The 12,994-nt window shown below is 40.1% G+C and overlaps 1 protein-coding gene across 2 annotated transcripts in view; it reads left to right on the forward strand.

Annotated features, from left to right (window-relative positions):
• Positions 1-12,994, forward strand: part of GRIP1 (glutamate receptor interacting protein 1) — a 316,084-nt gene that overhangs the window by 201,701 nt on the left and 101,389 nt on the right. For both annotated transcript variants that reach the window (XM_005680211.3, XM_005680212.3), the window contains exons 10-11: positions 4,484-4,639; positions 12,756-12,942. In XM_005680211.3, the coding sequence (XP_005680268.1) occupies positions 4,484-4,639; positions 12,756-12,942 (343 nt within the window). The remainder of the gene's footprint in view (positions 1-4,483; positions 4,640-12,755; positions 12,943-12,994) is intronic.

Below are 12,994 nucleotides of genomic sequence, written 5' to 3' on the forward strand. Positions count from 1 at the left end.
ATTCACACAGTCAAAGGCTTTGGCATAGTCAATAAAGCAAAAGTAGATATTTTTCTGGAACTCTCTTGCTTTTTTGATGATCCAACAGATGTTGGCAATTTGATCTCTGGTTCCTCTGCCTTTTCTAAATCCAGCTTGAATATCAGGAAGTTCACAGTTCACACACTGTTGACACGTGACTGGGAGGATTTTGAGCGTTACTTTGCTAGCATGTGAGATGAGTGCAGTTGTGCAGTAGTTTGAACATTCTTCGGCATTGCCTTTCTTTGGGATTGGAATGAAAACTGACCTTTTCCAGTCCTGTGGCCACTGCTGAGATTCCCAAATTTGCTGTCATATTGAGTGCATCACTTTAACAGCATTGTCTTTTAAGATTTGAAATAGCTCAACTGGAATTCCATCACCTGCGCTAGCTTTGTTGATAGTGATGCTTTCTAAGGCCCACTTGACTTCACGTTCCAGGATGTCTGGCTCTAGGTGAGTGATCACACCATCGTGATTATCTGGGTCCTGAAGATCTTTTTTGTACAGTTCTTCTGTGTATTCTTGCCACTTCTTAATATCTTCTGCTTCTGTTAGATCCATACCATTTCCATCCTTTACTGTGCCCATCTTTGCATGAAATATTGGTATCTCTAATTTTCTTGAAGAGATCTCTAGTCTTTCCCATTCTGTTGTTATCCTCTATTTCTTTGCACTGATCATGAGGAAGGCTTTCTTATCTCTCCTTGCTATTCTTTGGAACTCTGCATTCAAATAGGTATATTGTTCCTTTTCTCCTTTGCCTTTAGCTTCTCTTCTTTCCTCAGCTACTTGTAAAGCCTCCTCAGACAACCATTTCACCTTTTTGCAATTCTTTTTCTTAGTGATGGTCTTGATCGTTGCTTCCTGTACAATGTCACGAACCTCCATCCATAGTTCTTCAGGCACTCTGTCTTTCAGATCTAATCCCGTAAATTAAATGACTTACATTTAACCTGCCACAGATGTCACAGAGCCAGACATACATAGGTGGTCGGAATCTTCCTTACTGAGTTATCAATTTGGTTTGACAGCACTCAAAACTGCCCAGTAATTTTAACAGCACTCCATAAAGAACTGGGTCAAAAAATGAGTGGAGGATTGTGAAGTTCACACACTGTGTTGTTCAGTCACTAACTCATGTCAGACAGTTTGCAACCCCATGGACGGTAGCATGCAAGGCTCCTCTGTTCTCCACTATCTCTCAGAGTTTTCTCAGATTCATGTCCATTGAATCGGTGATGCTGTCTAACCATTACTCACTGTACATCATTTGAAACACATGATACTTTACAGAGCTCAATAAGTGGCTATGGCTGTAGATTAGCCAGACCCAGCACTGACTGCATCTTGCTAAAAAGTCTTCTAGTACACCCAAAAGTAAAATGAGGATGGCGATAGAGACTCGCCTCGAAATGCTTTTTATCACAAGGCAAATGCTGCTACGGTGTGTACATGAACCCTCTGGCTGATATTCTCAGTCACTCATGCATGTGCCCATTCACTCATTCATTCATTCATCAGTCATCATGTGCCAGGCTCTGTTCAGTTGCCACAGTGCATCTAGTGAGCAAGGCAAGCAAAGCAGATTCCTATTCTCATGGGGTTCACATTCCAGTATAGAGAGACGAGCATTAAAAGTGTATTAAACAAGTAAAGCCCTTTCAACTATGAAGAATATATTAATAAAAAAGCAATGGGATAACATAGGAGAGACAACTACTTCATCCAGGGAGGTCAGAATGACTTGGCACCTGAGCCAGCCATGTAAACAAGTAGGAGAAGAATATTAGAAGTAGGAAGTGTGAGAAGGGGTGAAGTGAGAGAGAGAAGTAGGGCTCACATTTGATTCTCTTTGTTATTGTAACCCACTGAAATACCTTAAATGGGAGTTGCATCATCTGATTTATGTATTTAAAATATTATTCTGTACTATGTATCCTGGAAGGTAGGTATGTAAGAGATGAACCAGGGAGCCAAGTCTGAAGATTTGGCAGTGGTCGAGGCGAAGGAGGCGGTAGCTTGGTAGCTTGAAAGTAGACGAGTGGAGAGGGAGATAAGCCCCAAAACTAGAAACTGAAGTATATAGAAGCAAAGGACCGTGTGTTCAGGACCACAAAACGATGGTGGACATGCAAGTGTGCCGCAGATTTCTCACTCTTAACTTGTGTCCAGAGAATGAAATTTGTTGAGTGAGAGATATACCTGTTTCCTTTAAAAAAAAAAAGAAAAAGTATTCATTGGCAAGTAGATAGATAGTAGATGGTATCGATGTTATTAAATAAACTGTCACTAGTTTTTATCCTGTGTGCCAGCACCATGCTAAGCACCTTAGGTACATAATCTCAACAGTCGGCCTCTGGGATAGATGCTTTTGTGATCTCTACTTGACATAATGAGGAAACTGTGGCTTAGAGAGGTTGAGTAACTGGTCAAGGTCAGATAGAGAAGATGAGTTGGAACCGGAACAGAAATACAGGTGGCCTCAGCCCATGGTGACCTGTTCATGCTAGTGCTTTTGTTCCATGATCTGTCTCATCCCAGAAAGGCTGAGATGTGGTCAGTGAGGCTGATGTCACTGGTGTAATTCAAACTCTTACCCAAAGAGCTCTCCTTTAAATACTTACAGAGTATCTGACCTCACTCCATGAATAAATACTGCAAATTCATTCATACGTAAGGCACCTAATCTTAGAATCATGACAATAGAGATAAACGTCCATATTTAATTTTTCATTCTTTAATTTAAATGAAAATTTTCAGATCAATATAGTAACAAACATAAAAGTGCTCATATTTTCAGACCCCTGAGTAGAAAATCAAATCTAAACAATATTGAAGTTAGAATGGAAGTATGATATACATTTTTTAAACCATAAAGAGGACACCAGAATTTTGAAATTAGCTTTATTAAAATTTTGTGGCATCTTAAAGAATACAAAAATATTTGAAATATTTTTAGTAAGTAAATGCCTTCTTTCAAATATAAACACAGCTTTTAAAAATACCCCCCAATTTGTAAAGTATATTGACACTTGCATCTTCTTATTAGGGTATGGATAAGATCCTGATAGAGTAGTTTATTGTAGTTCAAGTGATGAATAGTAGTGTAATTAAAATGTCAGAGCAGTAAATTGTGATGTGTGACTAGTACATCCTTTGAATCAGGAGCCAGTATGATTTATCTTTCATTCTTTTCTTTTTCTCAAAACAAGAGCTACTAACTGGCCAAGATTTGCAAATCTCTAATTACTAATCTTGTGCCATAGATCTTGTGGGGTTGACTTTTAAGTTTAAAAAAGAAACGTTTTAATCTCTGCTTTGAAGCACAGGGGGAGATTAGAAATTGATTCAGTAGTCATCTTAAAAGGAGAAAAAAATGGGCTGGGGAAAGACATGCATTATTGTTGGGAAGATGAAAAGTTACCATCCCTGGTGTTAATCATAGGTTTTGCTGACCACTGAGAAAAGGGCAAAGCCAGTTTTTTTTTTCCTTTTTTTTTGTGCAAGCAGCCTTCATTTTTTTGTTGTTGTTGTTGTTACTTTTTATTTGTGCAGTTCAGTTACTTTTTCCTCTTTTTTGGTTCTTTGTTTGTTTTTTCTTATTTCTCATCATCACTTCATGTGGGCAGTGAAAATTCAGAGGAGCGACAGGCAACTTCCCTGGGACTCCTGGGCCAGCAACCACTGCAGCCTTCACACCTACCATCACTATAATTCGTACCACCCTGACCATTGCAGAGCGCCGGCCCTGGCATTCATGAAAGCGCCTCCTCCAAACAGCCCTCGTAATGTTCCAGGCTTTCTCCTCCTGGTCTTTTGCTTAAATTATACTCTTCTCATGCCATCTTCATCTGATTCATACCATATTTGGTTTCATGGGTGTGATGTCCTTTTTTTTTTTTTTTTTTGTAGTAGCAACTTCTCATTTCTGTCATCTCTTAAGTCTGTCTTTTCCATCAGAAAGCATTTGTTGTTAAGAGAGGATGTAAATGTTCAGAATGCTTTATGTGTGGTTGGGAAATAGCAATGCAGAATATTATATAGAAGAAAATGTTCTCAGACCTTATTTGTGTATATGGAACCACTTGTGAAATTCATGCCAGAAGCTGTCTATGAAAATGAGATTATGTATCCAAAGCATTGAGTTGTTGTTTATGGAGAAACTTGCTTTAATGTTTTCTTTTTTTGTCTAAAGCGAAACTCGTAGAGCCTCTCTGTGTTGCATTGTACTTACGGGGATCGGAGCTGCTCCTCAGGCATTTCTGGGCTCTTATAGCACAGATTCATTCTAAAGCACTGTCTCCATGGTTCCTGAGACTTGGTCTCTGGTTGGTTGGAGCTACCTACTAGCCATTGCTGTGCACCTTGTGTGTCTCTCTGGAGCGCTACTGGTTGACAGGTGTGGCAGGCTCACACGCCCCCTGAGAATGCTCTATGCCAAGTCTTCACTCTCTTACAGCAGCTTTGGTGTCTTCATCCTTCTCTCCCACCTCCATGAGCGCATACAGCCTGAGTTCCCTGAACATGGGGACTTTGCCTCGAAGCCTCTACTCCACTAGCCCACGTGGGACCATGATGAGGAGGAGACTGAAGAAGAAAGACTTCAAAAGCTCACGTAAGTGAAATGTTATTAACCAGTGTCTTTTGGCCTGAAAACACCTGTGGGTCCATTGGCAACTTGAATGGAAGGAAGCCTATAGGAGGAGTGTTTTACAAGGAGATAAGTAGCTCACTGCCCTGTACCAAAGACCATTGAAATGATATCTATCCCTTATCGACATAGCAATTGCACCAAATACAATTTCAGACTTGGTTAGTTAGTTTGTACTACTTTTGCCTACAACGTTTTATTTGAATTTTTTTTCTTGCTCTTTTGATCTGATAAAATCAAAGATATAATTTTTTTCTTTAAGACTCCTTCCTTATATTCTGGGTACATTTGAACATGAAGCCATTGTTCTTTGTTTCTTATTGACTAAAGCTGGGTCCACCTATTCACTTTGAAAACTGTATCCCCTTTGGGTAAATATGAGTCCCATATATTTGTGTAGGATTATTATAAATTTCCAGAGAAGGCAATGGCAACCCACTCCTGTACTCTAGCCTGGAAAATTCCATGGATGGAGGAGCCTGGTAGGCTGCAGTCCTTGGGGTCGTTAAGAGTCAGACATGACTGAGCGACTTCACTTTCACTTTTCACTTTCATGCTTTGGAGAAGGAAATGGCAACCCACTCCAGTGTTCTTGCCTGGAGAATCCCAGGGACGGGGAAGCCTGGTGGGCTGTCGTCTATGGGGTCATACAGAGTCGGACACGACTGAAGTGACTTAGCAGCAGCAGCAGCATTATAAATTTCATATTTCATGAACCACCCCTGCAAAAAAAAGACAATAATAAGTTTAAACATGTCTTTCAAACTATAGCTTATTCCCCTTAAATGTGCCTTTTCAATCTGTATTTCACACCTCATGATTCTAATACTTTCCCAAGGAACCTGCTCCATTGATAAGCACTGCCCTAACAGATATCTGTTACCCACTCAAGTGTCAGGAAGATGGAAAGGATGCTTATCTTTACAACAGGTATCCTAAAGACTAGGAATTTCAACTACAACTCTTAGAACCATGATCTTCTGGGACAGCCAAACGTGTTATAGGCTAGGCAAAACTAGGAAGATGTGGTTGGCAGCCTGCTTCTGGATAGCTGCTTGTCCATGTAGAGAAGAAAGGGTGATCTAATGCCTTAGGGGAAAAGGGAAGAAACACATCACTCCTGAATTTTTCTTTTGTGGGAGTGGGAGGGCAGAACGTAATCTTTCATCATAATCATGTAAGTTTTAAAGAAAGAGAACACCTAGTTTTCCAGCCAGGTCTAACCAGTGTAGAGAGAGGTAAGTGTTTCTTGTATTTTTTTTTTTTCTGGTGGCCATGATTCTGATCCCATAAAACAACTCAAAGAAGATGGGATCTCTTCTTGTGTTTACTATAGAGATAAAGTAAGGAACACTCTGTAGCTACCTAAAGATAGCTAAACCCAAGTACTTCAAGACTGGTGTTAAAGAGAAAACATTCCTGTGAAGAGAGGTGGTTGGATCTATTGGTTCTTCAGCTTATTTGCCAGAGAGTCATCTTCAAAAGTGGGTCTGTGGCAAGGCCTCCCAGCACCACCAGCAGTGTGGGAGACCGGCCATCACCCATACTGGGAAATGGTCTCTTCATGTTACAGGAACGCAAAGATTTCCTTACAGAGGAAACCATGGCTAACCACTGCTGTGGTGTATTCCTGGTTTTGATGTACATATCCCTTCAAATATAAGATTTGTCATCTTTAATAAAGGTAAATGGAAGGAAGATTGAGTTTGGTCAAAATGGGAACAAGGAGCTTCCAGATATTTCTTAGCTAACACTAGAGGGTAAATTATTTACTCTTAAAAGAGACAAGTTGAAGGCAGCGTAGTGAATTGGTGATGAGCCCAGATTCTTCTCATCCCGGTGTCATTACTTCGTAGCAGTAGGACCTTGAGCAAGAGTTTTAAGCTTTCTGTACCTTGGCTTTCTTAGCAACAAAGTGAGGCTAACTATAGTACATACCCCATTGGGTAACTGTGAAGATTATATGAAAATGTTTATGTGTGTATATATATATATTCTTGCCACCACCAAAAGAGACATATAAAACAGGAAATATATTCTCAGTCCAGTTCAGTTCAGTCACTCAGTCGTGTCTGACTCTTTGTGACCCCATGGACCACAGCACGCCAGGCCTCCTGTCCCTCACCAACTCCCAGAGTCCAAACAAACTCATGTCCATTGAGTCGATGATGCCATCCAACCATCTCATCCTCTGTCGTCCCCCTCTCCTGCCCTCAATCTTTCCCAGCATCACGGTCTTTTCAAATGAGTCAGCTCTTCTCATCAGGTGGCCATAGTATTGGAGTTTCAGCTTCAACATCAATCCTTCCAATGAACACTCAGGACTGATCTCCTTTAGAATGGACTGGTTGGATCTCCTTATAGTCTAAGGACTCTCAAGAGTCTTCTCCAACACCACAGTTCAAAAGCATCAATTCTTCAGTGCTCAGCTTTCTTTATAGTCCAACTCTCACATCCATACATGAGCACTGGGAAAACCATAGCCTTGACTAGACAGACTTTTGTTGGCCAAGTACTGTCTCTGCTTTTTCATATGCTGTATAGGTTGGTCATAACTTTTCTTCCAAGGAGTAAGCATCTTTTAATTTCATGGCTGCAGTCACCATCTGCAGTGATTTTGGAGCCCAAAAATAAAGTCAGCAACTGTTTCCACTGTTTCTCCATCTATTTGCCATGAAGTGATGGGACCGGATGCCATGATCTTACTTTTCTGAATGTTGAGCTTTAAGCCAATGTTTTTGCTCTCCTCTTTCACTTTCATCAAAAGGCTCTTTAATTCTGCTTCACTTTCTGCCGTAAGGGTGGTGTCATCTGCATATCTGAGGTTATTGATATTTCTCCCGGCAATCTTGATTCTAGCATGTGCTTCATTCAGCCCAGCGTTTCTCATGATGTACTCTACTTATAAGTTAAATAAGCAGGGTGACAATATACAGCCTTGACATACTCCTTTTCCTATTTGGAACCAGTCTGTTGTTCCATGTCCAGTTCTAACTGTTGCTTCCTGACCTGCATACAGATTTATCAAGAGGCAGGTCAGGTAGTCTGGTATTCCCATCTCTTTCAGAATTTTCCACAGTTTATTGTGATCCACATAGTCAAAGACATTGGCATAGTCAATAAAGCAAAAATAGATGTTTTTCTGAAACTCTATTGCTTTTTCAATGATCCAGAGGATGTTGGCAATATCATCTCTGGTTCCTCTGCCTTTTCTAAAACCAGCTTGAACATCTGGAAGTTCTAGACTATATATTCATATATATATGATATGTTCATATGTATGTATGAATAATGATATATTCTCATATATTCACAATTACCCAATGAAATAAGTATTATAATTATATATATGCAATGTATAATATGATATATATATGCTACAATAATATGTAGTAAATAGTAAGCGCTATTTAATTGTTAGCTATTTTGAATAGTTTATGTGTTTGCTATTATGATGCCTAAATTTGAAATATTAACACTGCTCCAAGACTTAGGCATATTTCACCGCATTTCCATTTAGGCCTAATATATAAGTTGAATCTTCCCATGTAATGAATCAGGATTTGTAGTGGATATTTGTAGATGAAATTTTTACATAAAATGGCTTCATGTGCAGCACCGCTTACTGAGAAAGCAGGCTAACAGCCCTCAACAGGAAGAGCAATTAAAACAAATGCATTCAAAAAATAATAATAATAAAATAAAACAAATGCATTCATGTTTGCACTTCTGCTGTAATGGCTAAACATTTGTTTGTGTTAGGTAAGCCTGCTAGGTTGACTAAGGACATTAGTGATGACAAATGAATGATAATCTGTTTGGCTATTGCAGGTTGATGTTTATACATCTTGAATTTTGTAGGAGGAAACAAGGCCAAGGCCACACTGTCACCAGTACCCGTAACCTAGTGATAAATTCTCTCTTAAAACAGCACGTTATTCTCCAACATAATAGAAGTATCAGCAGAAACCCCGTTCTAGAAATCTGCTCTTAGCAGTCGCTGTAGACATTAGCCACTAGAGCACCACTGACCATATATCTACCAGAATTCATGGGTATCTCAGGAAATCATACATTTTATATTTTAATCAAACAAGGAGATTCAGAAAGCTATAAGCTTTTATTCCCACTTCAGAAAGACCTACAAAACTAATGTTAATTTTCCAAAATCAGAAGAAAACTGAGGATTTAGTTGTTTTGGTTTTCTTTCTCTGTCTCTCTCTTTATTTTTTGCTTGATCTTGGTATGGTCACATTAGAGGTAAAGGTTTTTCCCAAATAACAGATAATAAAAGTTTTATTGCCGCTCTCACTACACTAAGGTTTATTTCCACCACTTTATTTATGTCTTTATTTGGTGCCACCATTTACTGCCCCTTTTCTAATACTTACGTTCCTATAGCAACCAGGCCATTTGTATGGATGGTGAATCATGGTAATGTCACAACAAATATAATAAAAATCTCTTAGCTGTATTGGTGATCAGTTGAGGCCAGAGCAAAACAGAAAGAAAAAAAAAATTCTTACTTATGTTTCTAATACAAAGGAAGGTCATGGCCAGAAAAGAATGACATTTTCTCACATAAATATTAAAACATTCTCTGTTACTGACCAAGGAGGAAAATACAGGAAGCCTGTAACAGCCTGTTACAAGGATTAAAAGAGAAAAGTCATGTTTGTGTCACAGGGTGTTAAGTACCCCCCACCTCGGCCTCCAACAGTGTCACAAAGCCCTGGGAGGGTGGCAGAGCCATGTCACAGAGGGAACCCACTTGTCACCTCTTCCGTATTCTTCCTGACCTTTCCCCCACAGCGCGAGCTGCCCCTTGTTCTGCCACAGAGGATCAAGGCCCCTCCCAGAAGCCCATCACCCCCTGTGATGGCGGGGCATGACTGAGCAGTGGATCTGGCTATTCCCCCCAGCTTCCTGCTCCGGTACACAGGGCCAGTGTAGACGCTTTCCTGTTTCCAGTCTGCCTGAACTGCAGCAAAGGGTAGACCTTAGAACACGCTCTCAGAATGACCCTTGCCTCTTCTGTGGTCATCACTTACTACTAGGGAGGGCACCACTGAAAAGAGCTGAAAGGAAGAGAATGAAACAACCTAATAATTTCTGTGCCTGCCACCAGCCCCCGAAAAACAACCGGAATACAAAGGCAGCTCATGGTAAGCTTTTAAAATGACCATGCACAGAGCTCTCGAAGGGGTCAGCTTAAGAGCTGCCCTACCCCTATTTGGAGGAGGGAGCTGTTGACCACTCCGACTGTCTCCTGAACTGGATCATGTGATGTACAGTGTGGACGCTAATGTGGAACACTTAGTGAGATATAGGTCTTCAATTACAAAATCCAATAATTGTAAGCACAGTATATGAATAGATCTTTGATAATTACCTGGCAGGGGAGATATCATGATCATGAAGGTGGCCTTCCCAGGGTGGGGCTTAACCATTGTAGTTCACATACACTGACCCCTGCAACTTCCCCAAATGAGGGAAATTCTACTACATAATTAGTGATAGTAGGGGGACTGTGTTTGTGCTTTCTCTTTTTAAAAAGAGAATCTTTGAGGTCCATTTCTCTTTGTACTTTTCAGATGCTTTTTGTATCTGACAACAAATTTCACAGCTGTCTAAATTAAGGAGACATTTGGCAGATTTTTAAACTTCAGAGCTAAGAAGTCATCTTTGGCCTCCCATTACTTGGCCTTTCCTTTACAGTAGGAAAAACAAGGATTGACAAAAACACAGGGTGAACTCCTGCAGAACCCTCCAGAAAGGAGTGAGAAGAGGACAGAACAGATGTAAATCCTGAACACAACCTTGGCACACACGTGTTAGCAGTGTTCAAACACAGCATGTCAGCAGTGTGGTCATTTCCATCTTCACTTGTGAGTAGAAGCGGGCACACCACAGACCAGAGCCAGTGCCTGGCAGGAGTATTTGCTGCTTTGCTGCTGGAGGGAGAGAATGCATTATACAGAAGTTTAAACTATCAGGTTATAACTCATAAATAACTTTTATTTTCTCTTGCTTTTTGACCACATTAATGAAGCAGGATAATCAAACATCTTTTTCTCCTCCAAGTAATATTAGTTGTTTTGTTTTTTTTTTTTTGGCCTATCATTTTTAAATCGGTAGTTTTTCTTCTTTATTTCTGTTGGTCATTTTCAAGACTTTAATATGTGTGAGTAATCAGTACATGCAATTTCCAATGAAATTGTACTATTTCAAAGAACAGATTCTAGTATGTCAGAGGACTTTCAGAGTTAATGGTAAAATCCTAGGTTATTTAATATACTCTTCATAAAATTATAAAACCAATGTTTAATACATTTTTAATTCTAAATTAAATGTCCTCATAATTTCTGTCATCTCAGCTTGCCTCCAGGTAGAGGTTATAGATTTAATGATACCCATATGAATTAATACTTATTTCTGTTTTCAAAACCTTCTAGAAAATGAAATTCCTCAACTGTCTTCTGTTTCAGAAAAATATAGCATGTCTTTTCCCTCAGAAAGTCTTTGCTATATCTAAACTAATCCCCCCATTACTATTAAATTGACATATTCCTTCTTGATTCTTTCTTAGTGGAAATGGTAATCAGCTGACTTAACAATTCAAAAATGACTTTTAACTCCAGTTGAGTAGTCCAAAAATCTATGCCAAATTGGGATGGTAAATGGGAAAAATATTAATGTGGACCTATAGAAAGTTCCATATAAAATAAAGTATACTTGTTGAAGTCCAAAAATCTTCACTCAGAAGACGGAGTGCCGGTCATCTGCCCAAGGGTGATGTTCTAATATTATATTCCCACCTGCTATGAGTACTAACTGGAAAGAAATGCAACCCTCTAGATTTTTACTGACATGAAATGGTATCTTCTACTGGTTTTGTGCCACCAATAAACAAAATGTGTTATCTGGAGAGCACTCAGAGTACAGTTCGTATTAACAAAGCCACACTGGAAATCATGATCTGAATTGACATTTGATAGTTTGTGTCAGATCTTGGGATTGTAAGCCACTATCTGTAGAAAGATGAGGGTTGGAGGCTACTTTCACCCCCTAAAGCAGGCCACTTTAACCTCAGTGACATTAATCCTGCTGGGAAAGAACAGTGACAGTGCCTCTTAAGAAGAAGTAGATGTTCCTTACTCCTAATGGGAAAAGGATACATCTCACCATCCTCTGCAGTGTCAGCCTGAACGCTGGAATGATCCACATGATAGAAAAATCGGGGTCCTGAAGGACCAGCATCTCGTGCCTTAACTCAGCAGACTGAGGGCTGATTCCAAAAAGGGAAATATTGATGTTATAGAACTGGATTCATCCCACGTGGCTTTAGCCGTGGAAATTCCAGGCACTGGAATTGAGGGGAAAAGATCTGGTTCCGATCTTCAAGGAACTCAAGAGTCTAGGGAAGAGACAAGAAGGAAAATAAAAAACTGATAAATGCTGAAATAGGACCATGTATTAGAAAAGTGGAAATGTAGAAAAGTCATTTAAATGACTCCATCACACCAAGCTAATGATAGATGAAGCTTGATGACCAGTACATCCTTACCCCCTCAGGAGCCAGACTTAGATCAATTGTTTCTTCAAAGCTGAAGGTCAAGTTTTTTGTAAAAAGTTAGGAACTTAGGTACAAATATCTAAAGTAGAGGGGGAAAGTTAGATCAGTTAGCCCAACCCTCTTTCTCCTAGATAGGAAAGAGATTAACGACTTAGTCCCAAGGTCACCCAGCTGGTTTCTTAGTGGTTGAGCCAGGACTCGATCCCAGGTACCCTGACCCCAAGACCATGCTCTTCCTACAATTGCCCAGCTGTCCTTGATATTAGGGGTGGGTGTGAGGAGGGGGCTACACTGATGCTATGACTTAGATGTGACAGGTATTGGGAGATTCATTTACCCCATTCAGCTCTAGTTAAACTTTTGCTTAAAGGCCAAAACCTCATGTCCCACCATTAACAGTGAGCTTTCTTTTTTTCAGAGACATGATCTGTTTCAGAAACACTGGCCTTCCTGGTGCCTGTTCCAGTTTAAAGTCATTTCTGCTGTGTGTGTTTGTTCCTCTAGTGTCATTAGCCTCTAGCACCGTGGGCTTGGCTGGGCAGGTTGTTCACACAGAAACCACAGAGGTTGTGCTGACTGCGGATCCTGTCACAGGATTTGGGATTCAACTGCAGGGCAGTGTGTTTGCTACAGAGACCCTCTCCTCTCCACCTCTGATTTCCTATATTGAAGCTGACAGCCCAGCCGAGAGGTGAGATCCTTTCTTTCACGGCATCATTTTCTGCCCTGCATTTCTTGCTGGC

Source organism: Capra hircus, chromosome 5 (genome assembly GCF_001704415.2).
Source record: "Capra hircus breed San Clemente chromosome 5, ASM170441v1, whole genome shotgun sequence".
In the NCBI taxonomy this organism is placed as follows: domain Eukaryota; kingdom Metazoa; phylum Chordata; class Mammalia; order Artiodactyla; family Bovidae; genus Capra; species Capra hircus.